Raw genomic sequence first — 14,122 nt, forward strand, 5'->3', positions numbered from 1 at the left:
ATTGGGTTTGTCTCTGGAATATTCAGTGGTTCTCTGTCTTTCTCATAATAGCCATTTTATAGACCTTCTGTTTGTCAAGCCACTCTCTTTGCCTGCTTAAAGCGGTGGTTCACCCTCCATAGCAACATTTTAGCATAAAATTAGGCATAGTAGCGCGAGCTACAGTATGCCTGTCTTAATTTTTTTAGCCCGGTACTCACAGTGCAATCGTACATTGAAGATTCCGACTCCCCGCGGGGAATGGGCGTTCCTATCCAGATGGAGGATGATTGACGGCCGGCTCTGGCACGTCACGCTCCCCGAAGACAGCCGGAGTAGGTCTCGGCTCTTCACGGCGCTATACGGCGCCTGCGCACAGACTATGCGCAGGCGCCGTGAAGAGCCAAGCCTATTTCGGCTATTTCCGGAGAAGCGTGACGTGCCAGAGCCGGCCGTCAATCATCCTCCGTCTGGATAGGAACACCCACTCCCCGCGGGGAGTCGGTATCTTAAATGTACGATTGCACTGTGAGTACCGGGCTAAAAAAATCAAGACAGGCATACTGTAGCTTGCGCTACTATGCCTAATTTTATGCTAGAAGAAAAAAAAAATGTTTTTTTGTTTATAGGGTGAACCCCCGCTTTAAGGACGGGGTCTCAATATATCTTTGTTCAGCTACCATCACTTCACTTCTAAGATCCTCTTCCCATGCCCTAGACTCCCTATGTACTCTTGCCACTCTCTGAATCAGCAAACCCCTCAAGTAGGCCTTCAGCGAGTCCCAGACCACTCCAGGCTTTGCCGAGCCTGTATTTATTTCAACATATTCTTTCAAGCTGTTCAGCAGTTCCTGTGGTTCACCCAATAGCTCAAGCCAGTATGGACTAATTTTCCACTCTCTCTTATTATTGCTCCTCCTAATAGCTAGATCCAATGGTGAGTGGTCTGAGACCCCCCTTGGCCCATATTCTATCTCCTCAACCATGCCCAGAGCCAACTCATTGCCCAAGGCCATGTTGATTCTGGACAAGGTAGCATGGGAGCTAGAAAGACAAGAATACTGTCGGATACAAGGATGGTGAGTGCGCCAAATATCCTTTAATCCCATCTCATCCAGGAAATGGGCCAATCGGCTCCCTTGTTCTATATTTGGTTCTTATGCCGACGGAAATCTATCGTAGGCTCTATCTAGCACTTCATTGTAGTCGCCTACTGCTATCAAGGGAATGTCGGTTTTATCCAACATAAATTCCACTAGTTTCTGTAAGACATCGAACTTAAATGGGGGGGGGGATGTAGATATTAACAAGAATATACGGCCTATTTTCAATAGAGCAGGCCAAAAATACATACCGGCCCTGTTCGTCTATCCAACTCTTCTCACAAGTAAATGGCACACCTTTCCCTACCATTATACTCACTCCCCTCGAATATGAGGAGTGTAAAGAATGGTAGCGAAATGGGAATTTTCGTGGACCCAGCTGGGTCATTGTATCTTTGGTTAGGTGTGTTTCCTGTAGGCAGAGTATCCCTGGCCCCCTTCCTTCCATTGATGCTCGCACCAGTGCTTTCTTAGTGGGGTCCCCTAGCCCCCGTACATTCCATGATCTAATCCTCAAAGCCATGGACTAAAATAGAATAGCAATGACATGAAATAAAATAATTTTTTTTTTTCCCCTTCCCCATCTTCCTGCCGCTTAGCAAGACCAAGACCTCTCTCTTCTCTCCTGTAACAAATAAGATACCTCTCTCCCCCAAACTTCCCTCTCGACACCCTCCCTCCCATATCCCCCTCCCCTCCCCCCCCTGCCCACCTGGGCTCCCCCATAGGGCTTCACCTGTGACCTCACCACTCTCGCCTAACCACAACCATCCTCCCATTCTCGCAATTCACCTCTCTCCCTCTGTTGAGGAGCGAGAGCCTCTCGCTCCCCCCCCCCCCCTATCCCCCTACTACACCAGCTAGTCAGAATCTAAATCCCCATCTCCCAGAGCTGAAAAAGAAAACACCTGCCTTCCCCCCCAAAAAATAAAAAAGAAGGAAAAGAGGGACCCCACAGTTGGTCAGATTAATCAAGTTATCAACGAGTATAACAACCTAAGCAAATTGGAATCATTGGCATAATAAAAGTGAACATAGTGCACCCCCACCCCCCAGTTAATAGAATTAATCAAATTATCCATGCATGTAGTAACTCAAGCAAACTGGAACCACTGAGAATATAAAAGTAAGCATAGTACAGCTATAAAAGTGTCAATAAATACAGATTGCTCCCTCTATAACCCAAACAACCCCCACCCCCCCAAAAAAAAAAAAACCCCACCCTTTCCCCCTCTCCCCCCCCTAAAAAAAAGGACACAAAGTAGTGGGACATTTAGTGCCATTAATCTTATAGTGCAATTTTCCTTGTGCCCCGCAGTTAATTAAATTAAACTAATTATCCATAAATATAAAGACTCGGGCAAATTAGAATCTTTGGCAATATAAAAGTGAGCATTGTGTGGCTATACAAGTGACAATAAATACATTTATTAGACGTTGGATGTTGTCTTCTGGTCTATCTGGAGAGAGTGAAATGTTTTAGGCGATCAAACCATCTATTGGTTTATGTGGCCAGAGAAAGGGTCTTCAGGCCTCCAAGCCGACTAGCCAGGTGGATTAAACAGACTATCTCTATAGACTACGAGCACTCAGGTAGACCTATCCCAGCTCACCTTAAAGCTCATTTAACTAGATCACTGGCTACCTCATGGGTAGAGAGGGCAGGTGCTACGATCGACCAAATCTGCAGGGCAGCAACATGAACGAGCCACAATACCGTCCTGAGGCACTACAGAGTGGAGTTGTTGTCCCCTCAGGACTTGGCGTTTGACAGGAAGGTCTTACAGGCGGTGCTCCCACCCCAAGGTAGGCCTGAACTTCTTGCTCGTCGTCTCAGGTGTGCAATCCTGGAAGATGACTGGAGAAAATTGCCAGTTACACTTACCGGTAATGGGTTTTCTAGGAAATCTTCCAGGACGGCAAGCCTACTTCCCTACCCTTGATTGTCAGTGATGTGTAAATTCCCGCAGAATGTACCCTCTGGCTCCGGTGTGGGCTTATACTTTGTCATAACTGAGGGACAGAGGGATGGGGCCTTTTAAACTCTGTTGTTGATTGTGTTTCCAGTCAGGTGAGACCCGTCATCTCAGGTGTGCTGTCCTGGGAGATTTCCTAGAAAACCTGTTACCGGTAAGTGTAACTGGTAATTTTTCATTTTTTTATAAAGGTAATGACAGCGATATTGTGCCAGACAAATCGGACACAAAGTGACACTTTTTGGGGTATAGTGACACTAATACAGTGATCAGTGCTAAAAATAAACGGTCATTGTACTAATGACACTGGCAGGGAAGGGGTTAACATCAGAAGCGATTATAGTGCAGAGGCATTCTGCGCAGAGGAGGTGTTTTTTAAGGAGCACAATATGATGATACTTGAACAAAAAAGAGCTGCATGGTCAAGTTGCCATTAAGAAGCCTTTACCGTACAAGTTCCACAAAAAAGCCTGGTTACAACATGCCCAACAAAACCTTGACATGCCTCATTGGCTTTTTTTGTGGCATTGGCGCAGTAAAGTCTTCCTTCTGGCAGCTCAACCATGCAGCCCTTTTTCTTCAATTATCGTTGAATTGTGCTCCTTAAAAACAACCACACCGTCTTTTCGGAGAGCATCCTGTAGTTCTCCTGCGGTTCCCTGTGTTTTTTTTTCTGTCTTCTAAGCAATTCTTCCGCCAGTTGTGGCTGCAATCTTTCTTGGTCTACCTGACCTTGGCTTGGTATCAAAAGAGCCCCTAATTTTCCCCTTTTTATTAAGTGATTAAACCGTACTGACTGGCATATTCAAGTCTTTGAATATCTTTTTATATCCTTTTCCATCTTTTGTAAAGTTTTGTTACCGTGTTACGCAGGTCTTTTGATTGTTCTTTTCTACCTCACGCCTCAGTGTCTAGCCTGCTTAGTGCACCCACGTGAGAGCTAATAAACTTATTGACTATTTATACACAGACACTCCTTTGTGATTTTAAAAAGCCACAAATAAGGGAATTAACCTTTTAATTGCCAGTTTAACCTTTGTCTGCCAACTTCTATGTCTGTACAAAGGCCAAACATTCCAGGGTATGTAAACTTTTTGTCAAGGCCATTTGGGTGATTTCTGTTGTTATGATTTAAAAAGGATCCAATGTGATAATAAATGGCTTCATGTGATTGCTATCCTGATATAAAAGACAGTTTTTTTTGGCATGATCAATATTTTCAATATTGATGCCAAAATGTCACAATTTCTGCCAGGGTATGCAAACTTTTGAGCATGGCTGTATATTCTATGAGGCATAATGAGCCTTTTGAACATGTCATTTTCTCCAAGTCTTTGGGAAAATGTGGAAAAAAAAAAAAATTTTACACAAAGTTGTCAATTTATGAGATTTTTCAAACTCTTATGTACATAGCAAAAATTACGCCCCAAAATACATTCTTCTACTTCTCTGGAGTATGACGATACCACACGTGTGAGTTTTTTCCACAGCCTGGCCACATACAGAGGCCTAACATCTAAGTATATAGTAGATATCATCTAAGTTGCACCGTCAGGCTGAATATCTTTTTAGCCATGTTGACAGATTACTGTGACAGATGTTGATCACTGGGGCAGATGTTCACAGGGATAGGTGTTCACTGGGACAGATCATTTTACTGGGACAGATGTGACTGGTGTTTTTCACTGTGTGGGGACACTAGCTGGGTGATCGGTGTGCAAAACGCTGTAAAAAACAGCTCTAATTCACTGATCCCCGGCTGACAGCACAGATCCGCTCTCCTTCTCACTGACAAGCTCTGTGTGAGGAGAAGGAGAGCTGATCGCCTCACATAGGCTCTCTATTTACATTACATGATGGCTGTGATTGGACGCAACCATCGTGATCAGGAGGGCCGGTCACAGAACCCTCCTGCCAAACGGAGATGCGCTGTGTCCGAGGAAAACAAGCGCATCTGGATGGGGAGTCGGCGCATCTGGATCGGCACTGATCGGGAGTCAGTCGAATGCTGGTTTACTAGCATGCACGTCTGGCTGAATGGCCAGCTTCTGTCAGACATACACACGGATCAAATGGCTGTTGTCTACTGACAATCGACCTGTGTGTACCTGGATTTATTCTCTGCTAATCTACAATTTTTTTATATACACACAAATATATATATATATATATATATATATATGTGTGTGTGTGTGTGTGTGTGTGTGTGTATTTTTTATATATATTTTTATTTATTTTTGTGTTTAACCACTTCAGCCCCAGAAGGATTTACCCCATTAATGACGGGCCATTTTTTGCAAAACTGCACTGTTGCTTAAACTGACAATTGCGCGGGCGTGCAATAAGCGTATATTGGAAAAAAATGTTTAGATAGTGCAAGATTATGAGAGCATAGACAACAATGGCCCATAAATTGTAAAATATAATTATTAATGAGGTAAATATAAAAATGAATAAGTAATATTAGTTCATATAGTCCAGGATAACACTAGCGGCAGCAATTCCAAAGCAGAAGCAGGCTCTGAAAATGTGTACAAAAAAGAAAAAAGGATGCGCCAATCTAAGTGCAGTAGAATAAGAACTTTTAATAAAATTGTGTAAACAAACAGCCAAATCGCTACTCACAACTTGTAGGAAATATCAGGCATATATATAATTATGGTCCGTTGTCACTGAGGTGTTAGGCAGATCCTGGTCCCCAGCAAGTCTTTTCAGCGAACGGGGGAGCTGATGGTAAAGCGTTCCAATAAGCCGAACAACCATAGGGGATGTGCAAGCCGCCATATGGGACGGCGTGCGTCTCAGGGTGGACTGCAGAGCAGGGTCGTCGCACCGGAACGAACCAATCGGATTACGCGTTTCACAGCCTCCTTTGTTTCCTCAGATCCATGACGTCCAATCAGGAAGGACGTATTATATAGGCTAGTGAATGCTGCAATAGGTCAACCAATGCAAAGGCATGGAGAAAACATATACACACACAACACAATCAATGGAACTATATCGGCACGGAACGTACAAATCAATGGATGGATATCAAAAACGGGAATCAAATAGAAAATTATTATTGAATGCTTACTACTCTAAAGGAAAAAATATTATCATAAAAATCATAAAACCACGGAGGTTTTTTTTATCATAAACTGGCAATATTACCAATTAGGATAAAAAAAAAAATATATATATATATAAGGGCTGTTACTGATCAAAATTTTTCTGTTCGATTAATCGTTTTTTTTTTGTTAATCGACTAATTTCGATTAATTATAACGCACATACAGATCCAACTACTTTTAGCTGATCTCCTTGCAGGCTGATTCCCAGTGCAGCTACCAACAACTGGAAAAATGGATAGCAGGATACAAAAAACACAAAGGCAGCGCTCGATGGGAATAGCATTAAAACTTTTATAGTCTTCAAGTAGGTAACTAAATAAATATTGCACTGGAGATAAAATCGATACATAAATAGCTACATAAACTGTAAAATTGGTGCAAGTAATACCAAACGGTACCAAAAGCAGTCATAAAAACTTGTAGCTAAGTATGATACTGGTATAAAAATGTGTACAACGATACCACTGCTGAATCCAGATGAGGAGCGGTTAACATCAGTCCGTCGGCATGTAGATGCCCCATGAAGGGAACTATCACAACTCCCAGTGGATGGTTGTAGAATCCCAGGGTGATAGAGGGAAGTGTAACAGCCCTTGCGTGTGGCAGATAGTAAGGTCTGGCCGGCATGCACCTTCATATCTATGAAGGCACAGCAAAGGAGCCCTTCAGATGGACACAGCAAGCCCCGCCGGTGTCCGTGACATTACTGGATCTCCGACGGGACTCCCTGAAGGCCCAGAAGCCGGCGGAGAGGTGAGTACTAATCAAAAGATTTTGATCGATCAAAAAAATTAAAGATTAATCGATTAATTAAAAGTTAATTTGCACAGCCCTAATATATATATATATATATGTATGAATATGAACGGACAGAAATCAGTGAATAGATAAAATAATAATGAGGATAATAAATGGGTCAACGTGAAAACCGAGAAAATGAATGAAAAATAAGGATAATGACATTAAGGGGAATGATAATGAGAATGAAAAATGAAAATATGGAAAATGAAAATAATAGTAATAAAAATAAAGATGAAAATAAAATCACATCACAATTTTATTAAAAGTTCTTATTCTACTGCACTTAGATTGGCGCATCCTTTCTTCTTTTTAATAAGCGTATATTGATTGTTGGTTTGTGCAAAAGTTATAGCATCTACAAAATGGCTTTTTTTTTTTACTTGTAATGGCAGTAATCGACGTGTTTGTTTGTTTTTGGCAGCGATCAGTGCTATGAAAATGCACTGATTACTGTATAAATGGCAGGGAAGGGGTTAACACCAGGGTGATCGAGGTGTTAAGGGTTTCCCCAGGGAGGTGTTTCGAACTGTGGGGGGGGGGGGGGTGGCCGTGGACTGACTGGGAGAAGAGAGAGATTGCTGTTCCTGATCACTATGAACAATCTCTACTTCCCTGACAGAACAGGGATCTGTTTGTTTGTTTACATTGACAGATCCCCATTCTGCCTCTTTGGAGCGATCACGGGTGGCCAGCGAACATCGCGGTTAGTGCAGCGGGTGCCCGCTGTATCTATTACACTGACCGACGTACAGGTACAGCGATTCGAGCAATAGAGCTGACCTGCCACCGTATATCAGTTGGGACTGGTTGGCAAGTGGTTTAATTGTTTTCTGTTATGTTATTTCAATAGCATCTATTTTTAAAAGTTGTACAGATTCTTTAATTCGTTCAGACTCCTCTTTAAGGGCCAGTTCACGCATGCGGTTCTGTGTGGTGCAATGTTAGCCCATTGATTTTGAAAGGGCTAAAATCGCACTATACCAAAAATAGGGCATGCACTACTTCTGGAAACTCGCAACCGCATTGTACAGTACTTTTGTACCATGTAATCGGGTTTCATGCACTTCATTCTGGTGTGAATAGATCCTAAAACATTGGATGTGTGAATCGGTAGTTAAAGAATGTTTGTTTATTTGCATTCCCGCTGCTCAGAGGTTGTAAAACCTCCTGTTTTTTCACCTTTAATGCATCCTATGCATTAAGGTACAGTTGTATGCAAAAGTTTAGGAACCCCTGACAATTTCTATGATTGTCATTTATAAATATTTGGGTGTTTTTAGATCAGCAATTTCATTTTGATCTATCAAATAACTGCATGACACAGTAATATTTCAGTAGCTAAATTAGGTTTATTGGATTAACAGAACTGCGCAATATGCATCAAAGCAAAATTAGGTACATAAATTTGGGCACCCCAACAGAAAAAAGACATCAATGTTTAGTAGAGCCTCCTTTAGCATAAATAACAGCTTCTAGACCAGTGGTTCTCAACCTTTCTAGTGCAGTGACCCCTTAATAAAATTTCCCAAGTTGTGGGGACCCCTAACGGTAAAATAATTTTCATAGCGTGGGTTGTCGGCACTCAAGGCAAGACAAGTAATTTTCACCCCTAACCCACGGTTATTTAGCACTCCCCTGAGTCCCTTCCACTCATACAGTATTAAAACCCCTTATGGTACATTTTAGGATGTACCCCTCTTTCTCTTTCTTTCTTTCTTTCTTTCTTTCTTTCTTTCCCTATTGTATCTCTCTATCCTAATTTCTTGTTTTTTCCCCCATCCCTCTCTCTAGCCGTCTTTCTTGTTCTTTCTCTCCCTTTTTCTTTGGTCCTCCCCCTCTTTTCCACGCCCTTCCATGTATTCTCTATTTTTATTCCTTCTCTTACTTCTTGGTGGGGGGGGGGGTGAGTGGATTAAGTGCTCTTGATCAAGGTTGATCTGAGAACTGTAGTGGGGACTTTTAATGGCAACTATAATCACAATAAAGAAAACTAGGATTGGGACTTTAAATGAGGCATATGAAAAACATACGCCTATATCCCTGTTGGTTAAAAGAGAGGGGAGTTTTTGGGACTTTGAATGAGATGCGTTTTTAAGCAAACAGTAAGTATAAAGTTGTATACAGGATAACCAGGCTCACACTTACCACCCAAACAGTAGGCCAAATTAAACTGTCTAACTGTGTATGTTAAAAGCAGAGGATTGGTTGCACGCATTTGCAAATACATGGTTAAGCCGCAGGCCTCGCCACGGCTCTCTGCATTAATCACAGGTAGCGTTACTCACTGTGTCTCCGACTTTGCGTTGTCTCGTAGCAGTGACACCTATGCTGAAATCAGGAGATAGGGTCTCCTCCAGCCCCTCCCACTTCACATTCCTCACCAGTCAGCTGACCTCTAGTCTCTGCCCTCCAGCCATGCTGTGAACTGAATGGGTGGCTGCGAAGAGGCTGAGATGGCGGCCACCGGCTCCAGGAACAGCCTAGCTGGGTGGCCACAGGCTACAGGGACAGCCCTGCTGGGCAGCCGTAAAAAGGCAGGGAGAGTGGTGCGGGCTTCAAGAACAGCCCAAGATTCGGTGACCCCTGGCAAATCATCATTTGACCCCCAAGGGGGTCCCGACCCCCAGGTTTAGAACCACTGCTCTAGACGCTTCTAATAGCCTGTAATGAGTGTCTAGATTAATGTAATTTGGACCATTCCTCCTTACAAAACATTTCCAGTTCAGTTAGGTTTGATGGTTGCTGAGCTTGGACAACCCGCTTCAAATCACCCCACAGATGTTCAATGATATTCAGGTCTGGGGACTGGGATGCCCATTCCAGAACATTGTACTTGTTCCTCTGCATAAATGCCAGAGTAGATTTTGAGCAGTGTTTTGGGTCGTTGTCTTGTTGAAATTTCCAGCCCTGGCGTAACTTCGACTTTGTGACTGATTTCTCCAACATTATTCTCAATAATCTGCTGATATTGAGTGGAATCCATGTGACCCTCAACTTTAACCAGATTCCCAGTACCGGCACTGGCCATACAGCCCCACAGCATGATGGAACCTCCACCAAATTTTACTGTGGGAAGCAAGTGTTTTTCTTGGAATGCTGTGTTCTTTTGCTGCCATGCATAACGCCCCGTGTTATGACCAAATAACTCAATCTTTCATTGTTTCATCAGTCCACAGCATCTTATTCCAAAATGAAGCTGGCTTGTCCAAATGTGCGTTTGCATACCTTAACCACTTCCCGACCTGCCGCATGTATATGTACGTCCACAGAATGGCACGTACAGGCAAATGGGCGTACAGGTACGTCCTTGCCTTTCCGGGGGTCCGATCGGGCCCCCCCCCCCCCCGCTACATGCGGCGGTCGGATTCAGCGGGGAGCGATCCAGGACGACGGCACGGCTATTCGTTTATAGCCGCTCCGTCGCGATCGCTCCCCGGAGCTGAAGAATGGGGAGAGCCGTATGTAAACACGGCTTCCCCGTACTTCACTGTGGCGGCTGCATCGATCGAGTGATCCTTTTTATAAGGGAGACTCGATCGATGACGTCAGTCCTACAGCCACACCCCCCTACAGTTGTAAACACACACTAGGTGAACCCTAACTCCTACAGCGCCCCCTGTGGTTAACTCCCAAACTGCAACTGTCATTTTCACAATAAACAATGCAATTTAAATGCATTTTTTGCTGTGAAAATGACAATGGTCCCAAAAATGTGTCAAAATTGTCCGCCATAATGCCGCAGTCACAAAAAAATCACTGATCGCCACCACTAGTAGTAAAAAAAAAAAAGAAAAAATACAAAAAATATCCCCTATTTTGTAAACGCTATACATTTTTGCGCAAACCAATCGATAAACGCTTATTGCGATTTTTTTTTTTTACCAAAAATAGGTAGAAGGATACGTATCGGCCTAAACTGAGGGAAAAAAAAAATTTGTATATATGTTTTTGGGGGATATTTATTATAGCAAAAAGTAAAAAATATTGCATTTTTTTCAAAATTGTCGCTCTATTTTTGTTTATAGCGCAAAAAATAAAAACTGCAGAGGTGATCAAATACCACCAAAAGAAAGCTCTATTTGTGGGGAAAAAAGAACGCCAATTTTGTTTGGGAGCCACGTCGCACGACCGCGCAATTGTCTGTTAAAGCGACGCAGTGCCAAATTGTAAAAACGCCTTTGGGCATTTAGCAGCATATTGGTCTGGGGCTTAAGTGGTTAAGTGACTCCGTTTGTGGCGTGTGTGCAGAGAAGGCTTCTTTCACATTACTCTCCCATACAGCTTCTCCCTGTGCAAAGTGCGCTGAATTGTTAAAGGATGCACAGTGACACCATCTGCAGCAAGTTGATGTTGTAGGTCCTTTGAGGTGGTCCATGGGCTGTTTTTGATCGTTCTCACCATCCTTCGCCTCTCCAATATTTTATGTGGTCTGCCACTTCTGGCCTTAACAAGAACTGTGCCTGTGGTCTTCCATTTCCTCACTATGTTCCTCACAGTGGACACTGACAGCTTATATCTCTGTGATAACTTTTTGTAGCCTTCCCCTAAACCATAATGTAGAACAATCTTTGTTTTCGGGTCATTTGAGAGTTGTTTTGAGGCCCCCATGTTGCCACTCTTTAGAGGAGAGTCAAAGAGAGCAACAACTTGCAAATGGCCACCTTAAATACCCTTTCTCATGATTGGATGCACCTGTCTATGAAGTTCAAGGCTTAATGAGCTCACCAAACCAATTGTGTTTTAATTAGTGCTAAGTAGTTGCAGGTATTCAAATCAACCAAATTACGAGGGTTCCCAAATGTATGCACCTGTCTAATTTTGTTTTGATGCATATTGCGCATTTTCTGTTAATCCAATAAACCTCATTTCACTACTGAAATATTACTGTGTCCTTCTTCAGTTATTTGATGGATCAAAATGAAATTGCTGATCCAAATATTTATAAATGACAATCATGGAAATTGTCAGGGGTTCCTAAACTTCTGCATACAACTGTAAAAAAACTTCTAGCAGTCACCAGCACCCCCTTTTTACTTACCTGAGCCCAGGAATGTCCCACGGCGAGGACGTGCAGTCTCTCTGGTTTAGGGTTCTTGGCTCTTGATTGGATAGATTAATAGCAACGCTGTCAATCAAATCCAATGACGTGGGGGGCAGGGCCGAGTCCTGCATTCGGCGGCTATTGACGCCAAATGCTGGACACGGGAGTGCGCCCCTAAGGTAACCCCCTGGGAGAGCGCTTCTCCTATGGGGTTATCTGATGCGGGGAGGAGCCACGAGAGCCACCGGGGGCACCCCAGAAGACGACATTCGAGGCCACTCTGTGCAAAACAAACTGCACAGTGGAGGTAAGTATGACATGTTTGTTATATTTAAAAAAAAAAAAAAAAATGAACCTTTAGTATCACTTTTAACCCTTGATCTGCCACTGTTTTTTTTTTTTTTTTTTTTTTCATATGCACTAAACATGTAAAATTTTGGATGTTTAGGTTTACAATACAAACTTTTCTTTGCCAATTAAACAAGAAAAGTGACAAACATTTCAGTCTGATTTTCATGCCTGTTCATTTCAGATGACGCAAATGATATGTGGGAAGATGACGAAGATGAGGATGAAGGTTTGGCAGGACAACTGTTATCAGATATTATATCAAGCAATAAATATGGTAACTGCATTCATTCTGTAAATTGTTTCCACAGTCAATCCACGTAGAATCACTTAATGTATTCTAAGTTAGGCCCCATTCACACTTGTGCTACTTGTCACAGGTCGCGCCCCATGTTTCCCAATGATAACTGTTTATATCTGTGCGACTTCAAAGTAGTTCCTGCACTACTTTGGTTTACTTTCATGCGATTTGAGGTCCATAGACCTCACTGTAAACCTTTGAAAGTCGCACCTGCATGATGGATGCGATGTGGGTGCGACTTGTGAATGGCAGACATAAAAAACCCGGTGTGGTGTCCCCCCCAATGTATACCAGGCCCTTCTGGTATTGAAGGCATAAAACCAATGTGGCCCGCCCCCCTCAAAATTCATACCGGCCCTTTATCTGAGCATGCAGCGCGGCAGGCCAGGGGGGGTACATACTGTATATGTGTGCTGACAAAATGCTACAGAAAAATAATTTTGAAAACAACCAAATGCATTTACGGACAAACGCATAACTCCTTGAATGCAGTTTTACCACATTATTTATTTTGTTTTAATTTTTTGGCAGATGATGATTATTATGAAGATGATGAGGAAGATGACCCTGATGTTCTCAAAGACCCATTGTACCAAATAGATTTACAGGTAAAACTATACAGATGGGTTTATAGAAATTGGCCTAGGAGAATATCTGATGCATTTTATTCATTTTTTATCTTAGAGATAAACGGTTTTCCCAATCCTAATTCCCCAGGTTGATTACACTGGGTGTAGTTTGTTTAATATGACCTTACACAGTAATTATGCACAGTTTTGGCACACTCATGTAGATGGCACATATGGTTAGACGAAGACTGCCAGCTAGATTAGAACATTTCTGCTGATGTGCTACTGTTTGCTGAAACATCAGCAATAACTCAGCACATTATTTATAGAGTTAAATGGAAAATGTGTAAAGTGTTCAATGAGTAAAGTTTAAAATGCATGCACTGTCACGTTTTTATTAAACAATACAGAACCAAAAAAAAAAAAAGCAATCATTGGATTAAAAAAAGATATTGTTTGAGCCTAAAGTGTTTCCTGGATCCAGTCCAGTACAGCCTCTACTGATGGCTTCTATTACAGGTCCCCTGTAGCTGCACTGTTCTGTAAATCAAGGGCCTAAAAGGAAGAATGGTGACTGTCGGTGTCTGTTTTCTGTCTACATAGTATAGCATGCAAAGTGCAGGGCTTTAACAGATGACCTGTGACTTGAAAGGGTAATCTTGGCCATACTATGGTTCAAAGTGCTTTTATCTAATGCATCATTAAGATTAAAAAAAAAAAGAGGGGTGCGGTCTTGCAAGCACGGTTCCATAATGGGCTCAAAGGATATAAATGTCTTTGCAAAAATACATACTGTAGCTTCTGACTTTTAATATTGGGACACTTAATTCTCCTGGAAGCCAGCGATGTCTGCAACGCAGCCAAAGTTTCCATCGGCTGGCGGGTGCT

The 14,122-nt window shown here is 42.6% G+C and overlaps 1 protein-coding gene across 2 annotated transcripts in view; it reads left to right on the plus strand.

Moving 5' to 3' along the window:
- IPO9 (importin 9) overlaps nucleotides 1-14,122 on the plus strand; it is a 109,749-nt gene that overhangs the window by 93,939 nt on the left and 1,688 nt on the right. For both annotated transcript variants that reach the window (XM_040337839.1, XM_040337840.1), the window contains 2 exons: nucleotides 12,549-12,641; nucleotides 13,197-13,273. In XM_040337839.1, coding sequence (XP_040193773.1) covers nucleotides 12,549-12,641; nucleotides 13,197-13,273 — 170 coding nt within the window. The remainder of the gene's footprint in view (nucleotides 1-12,548; nucleotides 12,642-13,196; nucleotides 13,274-14,122) is intronic.

Source organism: Rana temporaria, chromosome 2 (assembly GCF_905171775.1).
Source record: "Rana temporaria chromosome 2, aRanTem1.1, whole genome shotgun sequence".
NCBI lineage: Eukaryota > Metazoa > Chordata > Amphibia > Anura > Ranidae > Rana > Rana temporaria.